General features: G+C 39.0%; 1 protein-coding gene across 22 annotated transcripts in view; it reads right to left on the bottom strand.

Annotated features, from left to right (window-relative positions):
* sif (still life) overlaps positions 1-18,202 on the bottom strand; it is a 157,293-nt gene that overhangs the window by 121,113 nt on the left and 17,978 nt on the right. For 12 of the 22 annotated variants that reach the window (XM_069498882.1, XM_069498884.1, XM_069498881.1 and 9 more), the window contains 13 exons: positions 15,478-15,677; positions 13,369-13,487; positions 12,871-13,001; positions 12,384-12,466; positions 11,395-11,559; positions 9,676-9,806; positions 8,872-9,054; positions 8,171-8,276; positions 7,509-7,728; positions 6,173-6,386; positions 5,200-5,386; positions 4,615-4,671; positions 2,479-2,593 (listed from right to left, as the gene is read on the bottom strand). In XM_069498882.1, coding sequence (XP_069354983.1) covers positions 2,479-2,593; positions 4,615-4,671; positions 5,200-5,386; positions 6,173-6,386; positions 7,509-7,728; positions 8,171-8,276; positions 8,872-9,054; positions 9,676-9,806; positions 11,395-11,559; positions 12,384-12,466; positions 12,871-13,001; positions 13,369-13,487; positions 15,478-15,677 — 1,911 coding nt within the window. Of the gene's footprint in view, positions 1-2,478; positions 2,594-4,614; positions 4,672-5,199; positions 5,387-6,172; positions 6,387-7,508; positions 7,729-8,170; positions 8,277-8,871; positions 9,055-9,675; positions 9,807-11,394; positions 11,560-12,383; positions 12,467-12,870; positions 13,002-13,368; positions 13,488-15,477; positions 15,678-18,202 lie in introns of those variants that run through there. The other 10 variants (XM_069498887.1, XM_069498888.1, XM_034968898.2 and 7 more) reach the window with 6 other exon arrangements.

Raw genomic sequence — 18,202 nt, 5'->3', positions numbered from 1 at the left:
ATAAATAGAAATATTGTGTGCCGAAACGTACTTATGATAAAAACAAAACGTAAGTCCAAACTCAACTGTCCTACCATATTCCATTATGAAGTATTCATAAGAATCCATCTCGATCGTCCGGCTCTAGTCATCCTGTTTTTTTAAAGTATTCATGAAAGCAAAGGATATTTATAAATTCTAGTTCGACTGCCATGCAATATGCTATCCTGGAGGTCTAATGTTCTCACACCTCCATCATCATCAGAAATGCTTAACGGTACCATAATCATCTATTGTCATCATCATGTCATGTCATAATATTATGTCTACAATTTTAACTCAATCAGACAAAATATGTAGTGAAAAAGCAGTTACCAATTGCGACGGACAAAATATTACTTATTGTATATTATATTTTTAATATACAAAAAACTATAGAAATCACTGATGATTATTATTATTATTACTTTATACACATACGCTTTCAGAATAGGTAGCTAGGTCGTTGTAGATTAATACGCTTGATAACCTACAGTTCTACCGGTCACCAGATAACAAGCTCACTGAACAGGAAGACCAGTGAGGAAGACAGTGTCTATGTAAGGCTTGATAGCATTATTATATTATACGATTTGGATTAGGGACAAATAGGATTATCACATGCCACCTTTTCCTCTCAGTGCCTTTTCCACATATAATATAATAATCCCATCGACTTCATCCGCGTGGACTACACGAATTTTCAAAAATCCTTTCTTAGCGGATGTCTACGTCATAATAGCTATCTGCATACCAAATTTCAGCCGGATCCGTCCAGTAGTTTGAGCCGTGAGTTGATAAATCAGTCAGTCAGCCCAGTCAGTCACCTTTTCCTTTTATAAATATATACTGTGATATAGATAAATAATCGATACCACGAAACCTACCCAGATTAACCATTCATTTCCTGAGTTTATAATGAGTGACTTTATAATAAATAGGTATAGATTAAAATGAGTTAATTATAATAAATAAGTATAGTTTATAATGAGTTACTTTATAATAATAGGTAATAAATAGGTACTATCCCGACTAATATTATAAAGGCGAAAGTTTGTATGTGTGTGTGTGTTAGTGTGTGTGTATGTTTGTTACTCCTTCACGCAAAAACTACTGGACGGATTTGGCTGACATTTGGAATGGAGATACATTATACCCTGGATTAAGACATAGGCTACTTTTTATCCCGGAAAATCAAAGAGTTCACGCGGGATTTTGAAAAACGTAAATCCACGCGGATGAAGTCGCGGGCATCAGCTAGTAGTTTATAAAATTTGCTTAAATGAAATATGAGACAAACATGTTAGTACTGTTAACCTTTGGTAAGTTTTTCTTAATTTATATGGGACTTTAAATCTATGGAATGTAATATCAATATATAATATCAAATATATTATATTATAGTCCGGTCAAAATGTCTTCAAGGTTACAATAATTCGCATAGAGCTAAAAAAATTCTGATTGTGCCACACAATATGACACTATTTATGGCGCTTCTTCTACTTGGAGGCTATAGTTTTAATACCCAAGTCGTTGAGGCGACGGAATAACCTACCTACGGAATGACCTAAAGCATACCTACAGCATTATACTGAGCTGAAACCTTTTTTTGGGTTGTGCCACACATGACACAGTTTATCCCGGCGCTTCCGAAGACAATGCGCAGGAAGCGCCCAATGTAACCAACTGCCTATAACTATAACTTCTGGCTCCACGGGAGACCAGCGATGTGCCTGTGTTTCCGCCAAAGGCGCAGCAAATGCTGAGTGGAGTCCATTTTAGTACTAAATACCACGCATCTTATTTTGAGTGGTTTTTTTTATTTTTAGGGTTCCGTACCTCAAAAGGAAAAACGGAACCTTATAGGATCACTTTTTTGTCTGTCTGTCTGTCCGTCTGTCTGTCAAGAAACCTACAGGGTACTTCCCGTTGACCTAGAATCATGAAATTTGGCAGGCAGGTAGATCTTATAGCTGACATTTGAGGAAAAATCTGAAAACCGTGAATTTAGGGTTAGATCACACAAAAAAAATTAAATTGTGGTCATGAACTAATAATTAGTATTTTCCATTTTCTAAGTAAGATAACTATATCAAGTTGGGTATCATATGAAAGGGATTGACCTGTGAATTCTAAAACAGATTTTTATTTATTTTTATGTACCATAGTTTTTGAATTATCCTGCAAAATGTCGAAAAAATACGACTGTAGTACGGAACCCTCATTGCGCGAGCCTGACTCGCACTTGACCGGTTTTTTTATCTGTAGGTAGTAGGTACTTTCTGTGGCACCAAATAAACACTTTTTTTGTCTTTCTTTCTATAACATGACGTGATGGGTGGCGCAACTTATAAAATAAACATTTTTCTTTAGGTGAAACTGGTTGTGTAGCGCAATTTTAAATAAAGGTTTTCTTTCTTTCTTTAAATTGAACTAATCTTACGGATAATGAAAAATTACCTGTAGTAACCGTCCCGATCATTCCGAGCACTGTGCTGCCTTTCTACACCTAGGCGATGTGGTAAAGGCAATGTTGAAGAGCGGCTACCTCCACCGGAACATTGGGAAGCTGGCCCTAAAAAAGATGGTTGATCAATTCTTTGCCCAGAGGCGAGAAAAGTTAGTCACTTCTTTAATCAGTCCTATTAAGAATCGGCGAGGTTTGCATACGTGTGTGCACGTAACTGTGACGCACACGGACGGCTTTTATTAAGTCATGTGCTAAAGAGTCGCATCGCTAATGCGCAGGGTGAGGGGGAGGACTAACACCATGTGCACCATACTGAGGGTTGTTAGTGAATAGCCTGACTGCCCCTTACTGAGCCACTAGATACATATAATATGTTCTTATAGTGCGGGGCGTTCCCTCCCCGATTGTCATCTCGACCTGTCGCGGAGTATAGTTGCCCAGTGCAGCAATCGCGGCAATGCGTGCAATCGGCATGTATTTAAATTGACGTCAGTTTTGTTTTTAGTTTTAATTATTTTTAAATTGCACTAACTTAGTCTATATGCAAATATTATAACAACGTATTGGCGAAGGTCTGAAATGAATAAACTGTATTTTATTTTAATTTTATTTATTTATTAGCTGCCCTGGCGAACTTCGTTCCGCCAAACAGTTGATTCAAATTTTCCGTTTTCTCTCAAAAATTTCTCTCCGTAAGAACCGTCCTCGTACTTCAAGGAATATTATAAAAAGAATTAGCGAAATCGGGTCAGCTGTTCTCTAGATTTGCGATGACCAACACATTTAGTGATTCATTTTTATATTATAAGATTTTTATTTATTTTTCGGTGGATTGTCAGGTACGCAGGTGGCTTCAGACTAGATACGAGAACGAGATAACCGCTCTTTATCATAATCATGATCAACCCATCGCCGGCTCAGTCCTCTCAGAGTGAGAAGGGTTTTGGCCATATACTACTACGCTGGTCATGAGCGGATTAGTAGACTTCACACACCTTTGAGAACATTATGGAGAACTCTTAGGCATGCAGGTTTCCTCAAAATTTTTTCCTGCACCGTTAAAGCACGTGATATTTAATTAATTAAAACGCACATAACTCCGAAAAGTTAGAGGTGCGTGTCCTGGATCTGTAAAATACTTGAGTCAACATAACCTCACTTCACGTTGTTTGTCAAGATCTCACGTACAAATACATTTTGACAAACAACAAAAAGTGGCCACGGTGATAAGGACAAAAACAATCATTTTATCACGTTCTTATAAGAGCTTAAATGCATTTAGCTATCTCGTTTTAACAGTAAGAGTCACATAACGGCCGGTTCACACATGTCTCCGTTTTACTGTTCCGTTTTATCGTGTACGTTTTTTTTTTCGTGGATGGCGTATGTAGTTGTATGAGCGACTTCACACATGGCACAGTATTCTGTATACAGTAAAAAATATCGTTCCGTAAAAAAATTACATTCCGTTTTGTCATTGAATACTGGACGGACGGAACGGAAATACGTAGAATTTTAACGGATAGATACTGTGTGTGGGCAGATACTTTTTCTCTAACGAATATCTTGCTTTTTTATATCCTTTGCCAATAGTTTAAGAAGTTCATCAAAAGTAGACATTGACATACGAAAGTAATTGAAAAATTTCGATTCATCACCTCGTAACTGACTCATAAGTAAACTGTTAGCACCCTCTCTAAATCTAAGGGTCATAAGTGGATGCTGCCAATAACGTCGAATCTTCCTTCTCCGACGATAGTACCAATACAACACGACAGCGTCCATCCTTGTAGAATAGCGGCGGTATACTGCGAGATTTCTGTTCACACATCGCATCCAGTAATGACGGATCCGTTGAACGTTATACGGTGCCTATGTGTGAACAGAGCATAAATTTGTGACGTATCCGTTAAAAACGTACCAGTAAAACGGACTCCCATGTGTGAACGGGCCGTTAGGGCTACTTCTAAAGGTATTTGTTCTGAGGGAATTGTACATAATCTGTCATCCCCCTTGTGGTCCCCACCTCGGTTCTCATCTCGACATGTCGCGTATTATACCTACTATTCTATAATCAACGAGTAGAATACTTAATCAACGATTTCAGTTCAGTTTTGCCCACTTACTTCTACGAGGTGGATATGGGCTTCGCTGATTCGACGGTGGCATGTTGTCATTGTATTCTGGGAGATAAAGTACAGTAAGTATTAGTACAAAATACTACAAAAATGATATCACTGTATTTCACAAAAATGAATTTAAATGGAGTTCAGTCTCACCAAAGCCGTAAATTCTCCTACAAATAAGAAAAAGTAGTAAGAATCAAAAAAATATTGACAATATTTCGTAGCCCTAAATAAAAGAAGGTACTATTTAATGGGATTTAAATTCAATTTTATTAAAATTTTAGTCATTAATATACTTACCGGTCACAGATTTATTTTCAAAAATTTATCATGATTTTTTAATCTGAGATCATTTAACGTTCTAGACTATGATTGTATTAAAAATATTTGTATCATAATTCTAACTATTTAAGGACATCACAAGAGGCATTAAATACTTCCAGTGAGTCTATAAATTTAGGTAAGCAAAAAATAATATTGCATTTATGCATTTTTATTTAAAATTCTTACTTTTTTATATGAGTTATTAATACTTGTAAAAAGTAAATAAAATATTCTAATTTAAATTGAGGTTTTTTTTCTTACCCAAATCCTCCATACTCTGACTCAACAGAGCCTCAAACGTGTGTAGACTATAGCTCTCTGCATCCATACCCTTAGCTAGTGTGTTGCGAAGGTGCATCTCGTATTCAAGTAGTAACCGTGACGTGGGTGACCCGGGGGCTGGTGTTGCACTGGACTGAGAAGCCTGACGCGATAGACAGGGCTTTTGCTGTTTGGAAAACAAAAACCGGGTTGAGATGGCAATCGGGGTATGAGGTGGGAGAGGCCCCGCACACCCGCACGTTACCCGCACTCGTCCGCACTGGGCTAGCACGGGGGCTGTGTGGTTGTGCGGGGCGTTCCTTCTCCGATTGCCATCTCGACTTGTTATGTACTCTACCTAATAAATCCGTATTTCCATACTAATATTATAAATGTGAAAGTGTGTATGTCAATCTGTGTGTCTGCTAGCTTTTCACGGTCCATCCATTTTGACGAAATTTGGTACAAAGATAGCTTGAATCCCGGGGATGGACATAGGCTTTTTGACTTAGAAAGATAAACAGTTACCACGGGATTTATAAAAAACAATTTCAGTTGGACGAAATTATTGCATCTTCTATTTGGTACAGAAGCTTGCACACCGTATGCGGATATAGGCTACCTTTTAAAGGCTAGACTTTTTTGAAGCTTTGCGGCACTTAAGCTGTGATAGCCTAGTAGTTAAGATGTCCGCCTCCTATTCGAAGGTCGGGGGTTTTATCCCGGGCAGGCACCTCTAACTTTTCGGAGTTATGTGCGTTTTAAATAATTAAATATCACTTGTTTTAACGGTGAAGGAACACATCGTGAGAAAACCTGCACACCTGAAAGTTCTTCATAATGTTCTCAAAGGTGTGTGAAGTCTACCAAATCCGTACTTGGGTAGCGTGGCAAACCCCTTCTCACTCTGGGAGGAGACCCGTGCTCAGTAGTGAGCCGGCGCGGCGTTGGGTTGATCATGATGATAACTTACTCCATGGTGATGTTGACGCGGATCTCTGTCACGGCGTTGACACGGCTCCTGGTCCGAGTTTCCGTTGGATGACGATGGCGTTGTGGCGTAGCACTGATTGTCAAACATCACGTTGTCAGAGGGCGGGGAGAGGTCTCGTTCTCCACCACCCAGCTCCAAGTAAAGCCCACGTCCCGGATAGCCGCTTGGCGCCGCACCCACACCCACGCCACGACTACACAGAAGTGTCATTTCTACTTAGGTGCCATCTCCACGGACAAGAAAAAAATTGCAACGAGTCTGTCCTAGTATCGTCGGATAATCTCCATTCTCCACAGTACAATGATGATTCCGCCAGTGTGTTGTCGCGACTCGCAACGAAACGCCACGAGACCGCAACGCATCGCCGTGTGACGTGACCGCAACGCCTTGTTGGGCCTCACAACTGTGGCATAACGTCCGTTTTTCCTCTGTGGTAACGTGGCAGTTTCATCGCGAGACGTGACAAGTCCGTGACGTTATACTCGTCCAGTATCACTCGTCGTATCACCGCGATAATATCGCCTTGTATCGAATTTAGTGGCACTCGGCCGTGGAGATGGCGCCTAAGTATTTAAAATTGAGAAAGTTAATATGTTTATTTATTTGCGTCATTGAAAAGCAGTGGAGTCGCCATTGCGTGCTAGATGTAAGGATGCGCGAATAATATTTTCTGCCAAATGAGGTTCTTTATCCACCTATTTTACATGTACTTCCGTTAACTGAAAACGTGTTGTGAACGCATGTTCGCGAAACGCACGTTGTATGCACGTAGCAAAAATACCATGTGCATAGGGTCTTAGAGTTTAGTGAAGCTTTTTTCTAACAGGCGGGAAATCTTCTTAGATACCCGAAGTCGACGTCCTGGGAAAGACATCGGGTTATATAGGACTTTACCCCGTGAAACCGCTCGTAGGCCACTCTCAGTACATGTTGGAAGGCTCCGTGATGTCTCACGAACACATGTATCCCCTTGCATGATGCTCATTGGACTCGTACCAGAGAAAATAGCCTCCTATCTCACACCTCGCTATGAGGTATGGCAGCTTGTGCCGCAGCAAGAGAGTTAAGCGAACCTATTAACTCTAATCCTCCAGTCTACTTCTTTTTCTCGTGTATCTCCACTATTGATGGGTGGCCGTCATCTCGGCATATAATTTTCTGTCTTTCGCCAAACGGAAAAGTTGTGCTACGTTGGCTATCCTAAAACTCTACCTGTTTTTGGTAAAAATTAATATTTTCTTATTCTGGTGAACAGAAAGGAGTAAACTTACATTAGAAACGAGTAAACTCAAAGGTTTCAATTTGAAGCACTCACTTAGTCGAAGAGTATCTCTGCGACCCCTGCCGAGTGTTGTTATTCACTACATGAGCGTAGTGTCCGTGGTGCATGTGCTGCTGGTGGCGGTGGCCGTGCGCCCCGCATGTCGGCGGGCACGGCCCAGCACCGCCGTACCGACGACGACCCATCTCTGGTGACGTCACTGGGCTCTCCATCGACGGCATTGGTTTCAACATTCGCTTCAGAGTACTTGAATCTAAATAAAAACATATGTCAGCAGTTATAATTTGTATGATATTGTTTACGTACACTGATAAAACTAAATATATAAAAGGAAAAGCTGACTGACTGACTTACTGACTGCCTGACTGACTGACTCACTGATCTATCATCGTACGGCTGAAACTACTGGACGGAATGGGTGGCATGCAGATAGCTGTTATGATGTGATTTTGGGATCGATAAAATCTTCTAGGTTACGTCACCGACATTCTAATTTTAGTAGCTTAACACAACCTATTAACACTATTTAAGGTTCAATTTTTAATGAAAGTGTGCTTTCGGTAGTCAGAATACTTCCTAACAGTACCTAATTATTTTACAGTTTGAAGTTTTCTCTTCTGCCGGCACTCCCCACTGACTGCTATCTAGTTGTCTTTATTTTCTTTATATTTATGCTTATAATTTCAATCTCTTACCCATATTCATATCTTCTGTACTCTTGGACTTCGTACGGCGAGAGCCAGAAGTGTTGTTGTTGATAACGTTGTGGTTGTGCATCGTGTGCCTGTCTTGCTCGCGGGACTGAAACAAAAATCCATACTATACTAATATTATAAATGCGAAAGTATCTCTGTCTGCCTGTCAGCTGGCTTTTCATGGCCTAACAGTTCAATCGATTTTGATGAAATTTGGTAGAGAGTTAGCTTACATCCCGAAGAAGGACATAGGCTAGTTTTTATCCCGGAAAACCAAATAGTTTCCACGGGATTTTTAAAATCCAAATCCACGCGGAATAAGTCACGGGCATCGTCTAGTATTATTATAAAATCAAAAGCGTGTCTGTCTGCTACCTTTCATAGCTCAACCACTAAAAAATCGAATGAATAGTTTGCTAAATTATTGGAACCCATGATTCGTAGAACATATTATCAACACTCTACTCCTGAGTTAGATGGATAAAAATTACTAACATAAGACCCATCGTCGTCAATCTATAGACGTTCATTGCTGTACATAGGTCTCTTTTAAGGACCTCCATACGCCACGGTCTTGCGCTGCCTGAAGCCAGCGGCTTCTTTTAACTTGATACATGTTGTCTATCAGTATTCAGTACCTAAGTACTTTCATGCAAGCAGAATAATGAACAGGTTAATTTTACTTAAAATTATCTACTCACAGATTCATTCCCATCCCCGTAATCAACGCTCTTAGGCATATGCTGTAAATGCTCCTTGGATCGTGTGGAAGTGGCAGAAGACTTAGAGGTTGTGAGAGTACCACCGGCCTGGACGCCTTCCGACTTTAGATCTTGTCCATGCTGGCTGCTATGACCAGTAGTGGTTTGTGACTCTTCATTTATCTGAAACATGAATTATAATAATTCGGTTAATTCGATCCTTGAACAATAATAATCCGTATTGAAGATATTCTTGACTTCGGAAAACAAAATTCGTATGTGCATCCTCTCATATAATAATAGTAATACGGCTACGGTAGACGGCAGATCAAGGATTCTCGGATTAGGAGTGGATTCAGATCGGATGCCGTGCATAAAGAGTCAAGGTTTCAGTACCAATTGTGACAACTAATTAGTCCGACCTACCACAACTACTGTGCAAGTTCTAACTTTCCAGATTTTCAGCTTAAACATGAGATTAACCATTTGGCACAAGTTACGTAGAAATACTATTTCTAGCCCAGTCTTTATTTATTTTGTGTTACTCATGAGTTCGTGTAAAAATTTATCGCAATTTTTTCCGGTACAATTTCACGTAGAAACCAACTATGTCATGCTCCTACCATGATAGTCTGACTGTGTCGTCACATACCATTAGTTGTGCTTGCAGTCAATCACTAAGTAACTAGTCAAATATGCACCTATTAGAATATCCATTTAAACTCCTAAGAATAGAACTGCACATTACATAAGTTACGTCCTATTACGTTATAAGTTACCATTTAACAGCCATATGCAACTTACATTTGTGCCGTGTGTTCCCACTGAGGCAGTAACGGTTTTTGGAGCTGTCGAAGTATTTGTAGTCATAGTTGAAGTCTCTTGTGACTTTGGAGGTCGTGACGGTGGCTGCGTCTCCGTTTGACGTGCTGCCGCTGAAAAAAAGATATTCATTAGGTTTAATTATGGTTTCTGACACGTTTTGAATGTGTAAAATATTGCAGAAACTGCAGTGCGCACACTGCAATGAAATCATTGGTATTTAACCTTAGATTAGGTGAACTAGCAAGGTAATCTTTAGGGTGCTACAGTGAAAGCGTGATGTCATGATTTCGTTAAGTATTTTACGTTTATTTATTTTACTTTGCAGTAGGTAGGTACTAGGTAGAACTAGTACCGCCGGTAGGGAGTCGGTACGTTAGTGACAAGTTTGTGGCATGCATATTATGTTTACTATCTCCTGAAGGTCTGAAGGTTAAAGGTGCGTGCCTGGGATCAATACCTTGACCCCCTGACTAGGAGGCTGACATCTTAACCACTAGACTATAACCGCTTTCAACTTTGACAATCTTAGAATATATTGGACAAATTGTTTGCACAAACCCTGCAAATCTTGAAGAGTTGGCAAAGAGAAGGGAAAGACCAATAAGACATAGCCTATTATGGGTTTATCATCAACCTATCGCTGGCCCACTATTGAGAACGGGTCACACAGAAAAGAATAACAATGCATGGAGAAAGATCATGAATTTTGTTGCGTGCCGCGTGCCGTCTTCGAAACGAAGTCTGGCTGTCATCATACCTAAAGCTTCTTTAAAAGCGCCTTCTTTCTGTAAAGCCGCTGCTTTTAAGTTCGGGTAAGTAAGCCCTGTCCACCCTTATATATCGTCCAACCATTTGCATCTTTGGTGACCAGCGGGGAGCTTAGTAATCATCACTGAATGAAAACCATTAAGCTCATTTGACATTGACTGGTTCTACATTGCTGCTCCATTAAGGCATATAAAAATAACATTTCGTTTAAATAAAAATATCCTTGGTGGCTTTCATTCAATGATTTGAATCACTCTACTTTAATTTTAAGTTTACGTAATCATCACCACTACATCATTGTATTGCAAATTCAGCAAGTGACCCAATCCCAGATACCCAATCTGAATAAATGATTTGAATTTGAGTTTTTGAGTTTAATTTTAGCACTGAGTTAGCGAATTACCTCGCTAGAGCTCTTTTGCTTTCAATTCTCCCTTTTGACACTAATCTAGGGAATGAGAATAAAATTGGGCTCCTCTCTGTAAATGTTCAAGAAAAGCGATCTTTCTCCCATGATTTTGGACATGAGTTTTTCTCTTTGTGGACTAATCCCAGTCAGTCTACCTTAACGCTCGGTGTATAGCTGTTCCAGGTTATCAATTTTGTATATAAATATATTGAAAAAAAGATAAAAGCCGTGATAGCCTAGTGATTAAGACGTCCGCCTCGCACTTCTTCACGCACTTCTAACTTTCCGAGTTTTAAGTAATTGAATATTGCTTTAACGGTAAAGGAAAACATCGTGAGGAAACCTGCATGCCTGACAGTTCTCCATAGTATTCTCAAAGCTGAGTGAAGTCTGCCAATCCGCACTTGGCCAGCGTTGTAGACTATGGACGAACCCTTCTCATTTTGAGAGGAGACTTGTGCTCAGTAGCCAGCTGGCGATGATTTTATCATGATAATGATGATGAAACAAAAGGATCTTACGTTTTGGTGGCGCTTGGTTCGCAGGCTGCGAGCCAGTGACGTTGTCGTACAGCGACGTGGAGGAGGTAGCGGCCGCGACTTTGTCCGATCGTCCAGTCGTGCCGCCGGCAGCGCCCGCATCTGTTTCAATGGCACGTGTAGTTGTACGCGGCAGAGTGGAGGAGCCTAGTTCAAAAATAACATACATGTTCCTTGGTAGTCAAACTCTATAGACATGCTGTTTGACTTTTATATCCCACTTTACAGGTAACTTGCTGACGCCCACAACTTCGACCGCATGGATTTATGTTTTTTAAATCCCGTGGAAACTCTTTGATTTTCCGGATAAAATTAACCTTGCCACTTTCCAAGTTTTAAACAATATCCTTCGATCCGTTATTCCATTGCGGCATGATAGAAAGACAAACCAACAAACAAAGATACTTTCACATTTGTAATATGGGTAGTGATTTGAAAACGAATTTGGAATTTTTCGCGGTTCCTTGTGTTTCTATACCTACTTATAACTAAGTATTTAAATTTTCAGTTTGATGCCTTTAATATTTTCTAAATAAAACTGCTGTGATAGATGGGCGGATAAACATAGAACCTAACATGATTAATGTCTCGTTCTTCGATGTCAAAATTTTTGCGACTTCGTTTTTGCGATGCAACGTCGCACCGCATGTACCTATTGTGAAACGTCTCAAAGGAATGCAATTAGTTTCTAAAATGTAATTTCCACTGTAGAGAGTTTCTTAGATGTTTTAAAAGTTTGGCAAATCTGTGAGAAAAAAGTACTTGATGTCAGTGCATAGTGTCAAAATAAAGTAATACCTTTTAAAATTGGAAGGCCTAAATCTGTATGTAAACCATAGTCCGTGCCGCTCCGTTTCAAGTAATATGTTTAAATGTATGAAGTAGGTACTTACATATCATTATTCATCGATATAGAGCTTCTTAATTTTTTTGATAACTAATAATTAATTAAATAGGTCTTTATTACTTACGATATCGTGGATCTTGAGCTCTTAATCTGGCATATTGTTCTTGTGTCATGCAGGTGCACTGAGGTTCACGACCATATGTCAGGCTGTATTAAAAATCAATCATCAATCGTAAGTTTTTCTATTATAGATTTGAATTTATTTATTTTTATCCTTCCTAGATAATAAAAAGGTTGCCTTAACTTATAATATTGTATCGATGATATGGCTGATTCAGTTGTACCTACCCAATCTCTAAACAAATAAGGTCTAAATGAAATGATATCCCTTCCTTAACGCTACTTGAGTAAAATTTTGTAGAGATTGTGTACAATATATTATAGTAAGTTAGCCACAATGTCGAAAAGTTTTGAAATGAGTGCCAAAAAGACGAGAATTTATTTTTGGGAAGTTATGTCCTCCATCTGCAAAACTCTTCATAAAATCTTCAGTGCGCGGATGTGATATTCTTTTGAAAAGCTTAAAACGAAATATGTTATAAACAGAATACCTTGATCGATTAGGACTGGCCGGGGTGGAGACTGGTTTCCTTTTGGTCTTGAATTTCTGCTTGCTGCCCGGCGGTTCCAACTTCAAGCTGTAGCTCGAGGATGCCTTACGTGAGAATTTGAATGATGGTGACTAAAATCATAAAATGGCAGCATCTTGGTAATGGTTATCATGAACTTTTTATTTTCCCTTCAAGTATTTATTTCTTCCTCATTAAATCTTGACTAAATATTAGTAAAATGTATTGAAACAGAGAGAATAATAATATCACGTGAGAATTTTAGTATGACAATTTGTTCCTTGCGTACTTGACTTAGAAAAAAATGCGACATCCAGCATTTCTAGCGTAACTGTACGTACCGCATTTTACTATAACGATGCTGATTTTTTTTTAAATTTGGTGTTAATTTATCTGATTTAAAAACGAAATTTTGTGATCTATAACGTCCTAGTTTGATGTACATGAAAAATGATGAAATTATAATATAAAGCAACTTACGCAGCATTCTCGGAACTGCTTGGCATCTATAGGCGAGGTAAAGTTGAGCCCCCAGGTGTCGTTAGTCATTGGATCTTTCCAGTAGACGAAGCATTCAGAAGCTTGTCCAATGCGAGTACCTGAAAAGAACATCCAACAAAAAGTTTAGATATTAAAAGAAGTAAGCCCATGCGAACGAAGTTGGAACATCAGCCCCACAGTCCATATAAATAGAAAAACTGTGAAGCCCGCGTAAGGAGACTATATGCCTATAGGTATATATGCACATGCCCCAATTAACCAAGTCAGTGTAGTAAATACCACAACATAATATAGACTGTTACTCTTATTTGACTGTACTTGCTCGTAATCTATGAAATAACTATGCTCATTAAAAAATAATAAGGCCTTTTCATGACTATCGCCTAGCTAGCGCGCTTTGATATTTATTGTACCATTTAAAAATGCTTCAATATTCAGTTTCCCGTATATGCGAATTTCGGTTAATAATAATCCGTGCACCTTCTAGTGTAAATTTAAAACTGGGTTACATAGGCGGCGGCCAATGCTACTTTCAAAAAACACTACTACATTGCCGAGAAAAATACTTTGGTTGATGTTGCAGGTATCAAAGCAATGCCATGTTTTTTGTATCTATAAATTACAATGGAGCCTCAATAGCTCAACGGGTAACGGAGTGGACTGAAAACCGAAAGGTTGACGGTTCAAACTTCAAACCCCGCCCGTTGCACTATTGTCGTACCTACTCCTAGCACAAGCTTGACGCTTAGTTGGAGAGGAAAGGGGAATATAAGTCATTTAACATGGCAAATATTCTTTATAAAAAATAAAAAAATAAATGTTTGCTAACAATCACACTAATATTATAAATGCGAAAGTTTGTATGTGCGTGCGTGTGTATGTTTGTTACTCTTTCACGCAAAAACTACTGAACGGATTTGGCTGGGGATGGAGCTAGATTATTTCCTAGATTAACACGTAGGCTACTTTTCATACCGGAAAATCAAAGAGTTCGCACGGAATTTTTAAAAACCTTTATCCCCGCGAACGAAGTTGCGGGCATCAGCTAGTTGTTCATAATAATAGATTAAAATTAAAATTCGTAATTTAATGTTACAGATAAGAAACGCCAGTTTTTAGTGTCAGGTAATAATTTGCTTATCGTACAAAAATTTTAGATAGGTAGATACATATGTAGATCACTAGATGACCTCATGATTCCGTCCACGTTTTTAAAAATTACGTAGGAACTCTTTAATTTTCTAGGATAAAAAATAACCCGAGTCCATATTATCCGAGATGCATACTATCTCTGTACCAAATTTCGTCACATCGATTGAACGGATGGATTTTTGAAAACCCGGGGGACTCTTTGATTTTCTGGAACCAAAAGTAACCTTATCCTTCCCCGGAATGCAAGCTAGCTCTGTACCAAATTTCATCAAAATTGGTCAAACAGACGGGCCAAAGCTGTGAGACAGATAGTCAGACACACATTTGAATTTATGATATTAAGTGTGGATGTGAAAGTAAGGATGTTTTTTACTCCCTTACGCCACAATCGATGAACCGATTTGGCTACAATTTGAAATAGAGATCATAGCTTTATACACTTTTAAAATTAATTGCTCAACATAGTCTACCTAAAATTAAACATAGGCTATTTTTATCCGGGAAAATCAAAGAAATGCTCCACGATTTTTGAAAATCTGTATCCACACGGTTGAAGTTGCGAGCATCATATACCTATGGGCCTATAGCACGCGACAAGTCAGATGGCAATCGGGGACGGAACCCGCACATCCGCTTGCCCCCCGTGCTAACCCGGTGACGTGCGAGTGTGCGGGGCGTCCCCCCACCTCATACCCCGATTGCTATCTCAACCTGTCGCGGACTAAACCTAATTCTATAATATAAAAATGAATCACTAAAATGTGTTGCTCATCGCAAATCTCGAGAACCGCTGAACCGATTTCGCTAGTTCTTTTTTTTATAATATTCCTTGAAGTACGAGGATGGTTCTTTTGGAGAGAAAAATTTAAAAAAATTGAATCGACTGTTAGGCGGAACGAAGTTCGCCAGGGCAGCTAGTGTTATTATAAAACGTACCAGGTTGCAATAGTCTAACATCCAGTATCTTGTCCACTTGCGAGTTGTAGGCGGTGATGTGAAAGACGCACTCCGGCGAGTCCTGGATGCAAGTGATGTTAACTGGGACCAGGTCTTCGGATACCTGCTGCCATTTCACGGTGCCCGCACCGCTGGCTGACACGTGGAACACCTCAGCCCAGAGCCTGGAAGATACACGACTGACTATATATTAAAGACCTGCATTGTTCCCAAGCAGATGGTTCCTTTGAATAATTCATATTAAGAAGTTATTGGTTGTGACCTAATCCACATTTATGTAAATGAAATAAATAAATAGAAGTAAATTTCAAGTAACAAAGGCTCATAAAAGGAATTACGCTCACTCATCATCATCATCATCAAACCATAGCCGGCTTACTAGTGAGCACGGATCTTCTCTCAGAATGTCATTAGTGGCACAAGACGTCCTACATAAAATAAATAAATTCATTTCATTGCGTACTCTAGGTACCTGTAGGTCGATTTCGTAAAACCTGCATCAATCATTATTACAATCTCAATTGTTCTGGTTGGCTAAATTTGTGAGATTCTTGTCGCAACAATGCATTGTAATTTGTAGCCAATAGTAAGCGAGCGTCAACCAATCAGAGGTGATTGCGATCGTGACATTGTAGCTGTCATTCTACCGCAATCGAGCAGCGGGTCTCGCCAAAAAGTGATTGGGTTTTATAAAAAAAAATCATTAGAAGCCCTGAAAATGGTGACACACCCATGCCTTAGAGAATACGTAAAGCAGTCGGTCTTTTCAAAGATTTTTAAGCTCACGTGGACGAAGTCACGGGCATTATCTAGTTTAATATAATTTCTCTTCACCCAGGCAGCAGCAAGTACGAGTATGATAACAATTAGGTAGTTTACTTGTTCTATTCTACAGTGACTTCTATTTTTAAGTTACACAAGGAACTCTTAGTTTAGAATTTTCTAGTTATCCGTTGGTTTGTGTGGCCAGATTTAGGTATGAGCTGTATTTTTTAGGTTTCATCGTTAGGTTCTTTAAAAATATTTGGTATCATTGCGCAAATTGCTAAAGTTACAGGACATTCACTTCATTATTTCGTATTAGCGGATGACCCAGTTGTCTCTTCAGGGATTGCGTGCAGGCCACATGGGAAGTTCTATACATAATTTAGTAGAGAACATGCATAGCAGAAATGGTGTAACCAAAGTAGGAATGTACAAAACATCATCACACAAATGAGTATTCCGCTAATAATATTAACCTTGAAATAAAACTAGATACTCGTGTATGTGAACTAGTTTTCTACAACCACGATTCATAACGAAACTGCAACAACATTCGATTTACGCATACCTTGGTAAATTAATGTACATATGTAATGTAATGGTACCTATATTACCATCTTTTTAGGATTCCGTATCTCCAGAGAAAAAAGGAACTCTTATATTATATAGTCCAGTCAAATTAGCGATCAAACTCGGAATGAGAAAGCATAAGCTGAATTTTGGTACATGCATACTTATATAGTACGCGTTAGATGGCAATCGGAGAGGGAACGCCTCACACACCCGCACAGCCCCCGCACTAACCCAGTGCGGGCGAAAGCGGGTGAAGTTCGGGTGTGCGGGGTGACCCCTACCGCATACCAATTACCATCCACCCCGATTGCCATCTTAACCTGTCGCTGACTATACCTTCATTTTGACGTTCTAAAAGTTGTCTCAAAAGTCACATAAAAATTCGCCCATGCGTCGTAATCATTCAAGGTTCACAAAAAAAATAGGTTTTTTGTTTTTTCCAGCTAAACCGTAAGTTTCGCCATAAAATTAATCTCAAAAAAATGTATGTAATACCACAGAGGAAAGAAACGGAACAGAGTCAAAGCTTCATACAAGCGCGCTACGATAGGTACACTAGAACAAGCTTGAGGCACGTGTGTGCGTGCACACACGTGCCTCAAGCACAGGCGCTACGTCGTGTACGGAGAGAAATCGGTTTATACCGGCTCGGCCTGTGCTCAAGCTCAGGGGCTGCAGTACACGTCGCGCGTCGTGTTTTCATTTAATTTAATGTTAATGATAATAATTTAATAATTTAAATAGTATTTAAATGTAATTTTATAATACCTAGTGTTTTAATATAAAAGTGTAAATATGGTTTACTGTACAGTGTGTATGAACAATATTAGAAAGAATAAAAACACATCATTTTTTAGCTATCGCAAAGACTCTACTAGGTAAGTAGTACTAACTTGATTATTATTTATTATTTTTAATGTATAGATAGATACATATTAGATGTTATTGTGATATTCTGTAACCGCAATCCATTTAATTCGACTAAACTGAGACGCACGACGCACGCGGTTCGCCGGCCAGCCGTAGCGTCGGCTGTGCCGCTGGCTGGTTTTTTATAACTATAACTTCAAAATTGCGCTGGTTTTTTATTACTTACTTGAATTTTTTATTTATGATCTGCACTTTATTTAGACTTATTATCAACTGTGAATATTTATTAATATGGTGTACGCAGAAAAATCCTTCAAATTTAAATTAATAGGTAATATTAAATGAGTAGTATGTACCTAAATGTAAAAATACCTTAATGTTTCAATAAATATTTCTTTTACATCTTGTATTTTCTCGCTATTGAAGTGAAAAGTTGTATGTATCACGCGATAGCAAAGTTTTTTGTTTCTTGTGTCTTGGAATGCCTCACTAGACT

This window comes from Maniola hyperantus, chromosome 5 (assembly GCF_902806685.2).
Source record: "Maniola hyperantus chromosome 5, iAphHyp1.2, whole genome shotgun sequence".
NCBI classification, from domain to species: domain Eukaryota; kingdom Metazoa; phylum Arthropoda; class Insecta; order Lepidoptera; family Nymphalidae; genus Maniola; species Maniola hyperantus.
The sequence above is the reverse complement of the archived record's forward strand: the minus strand, read 5'-3'. Positions and strand labels throughout refer to the sequence as shown.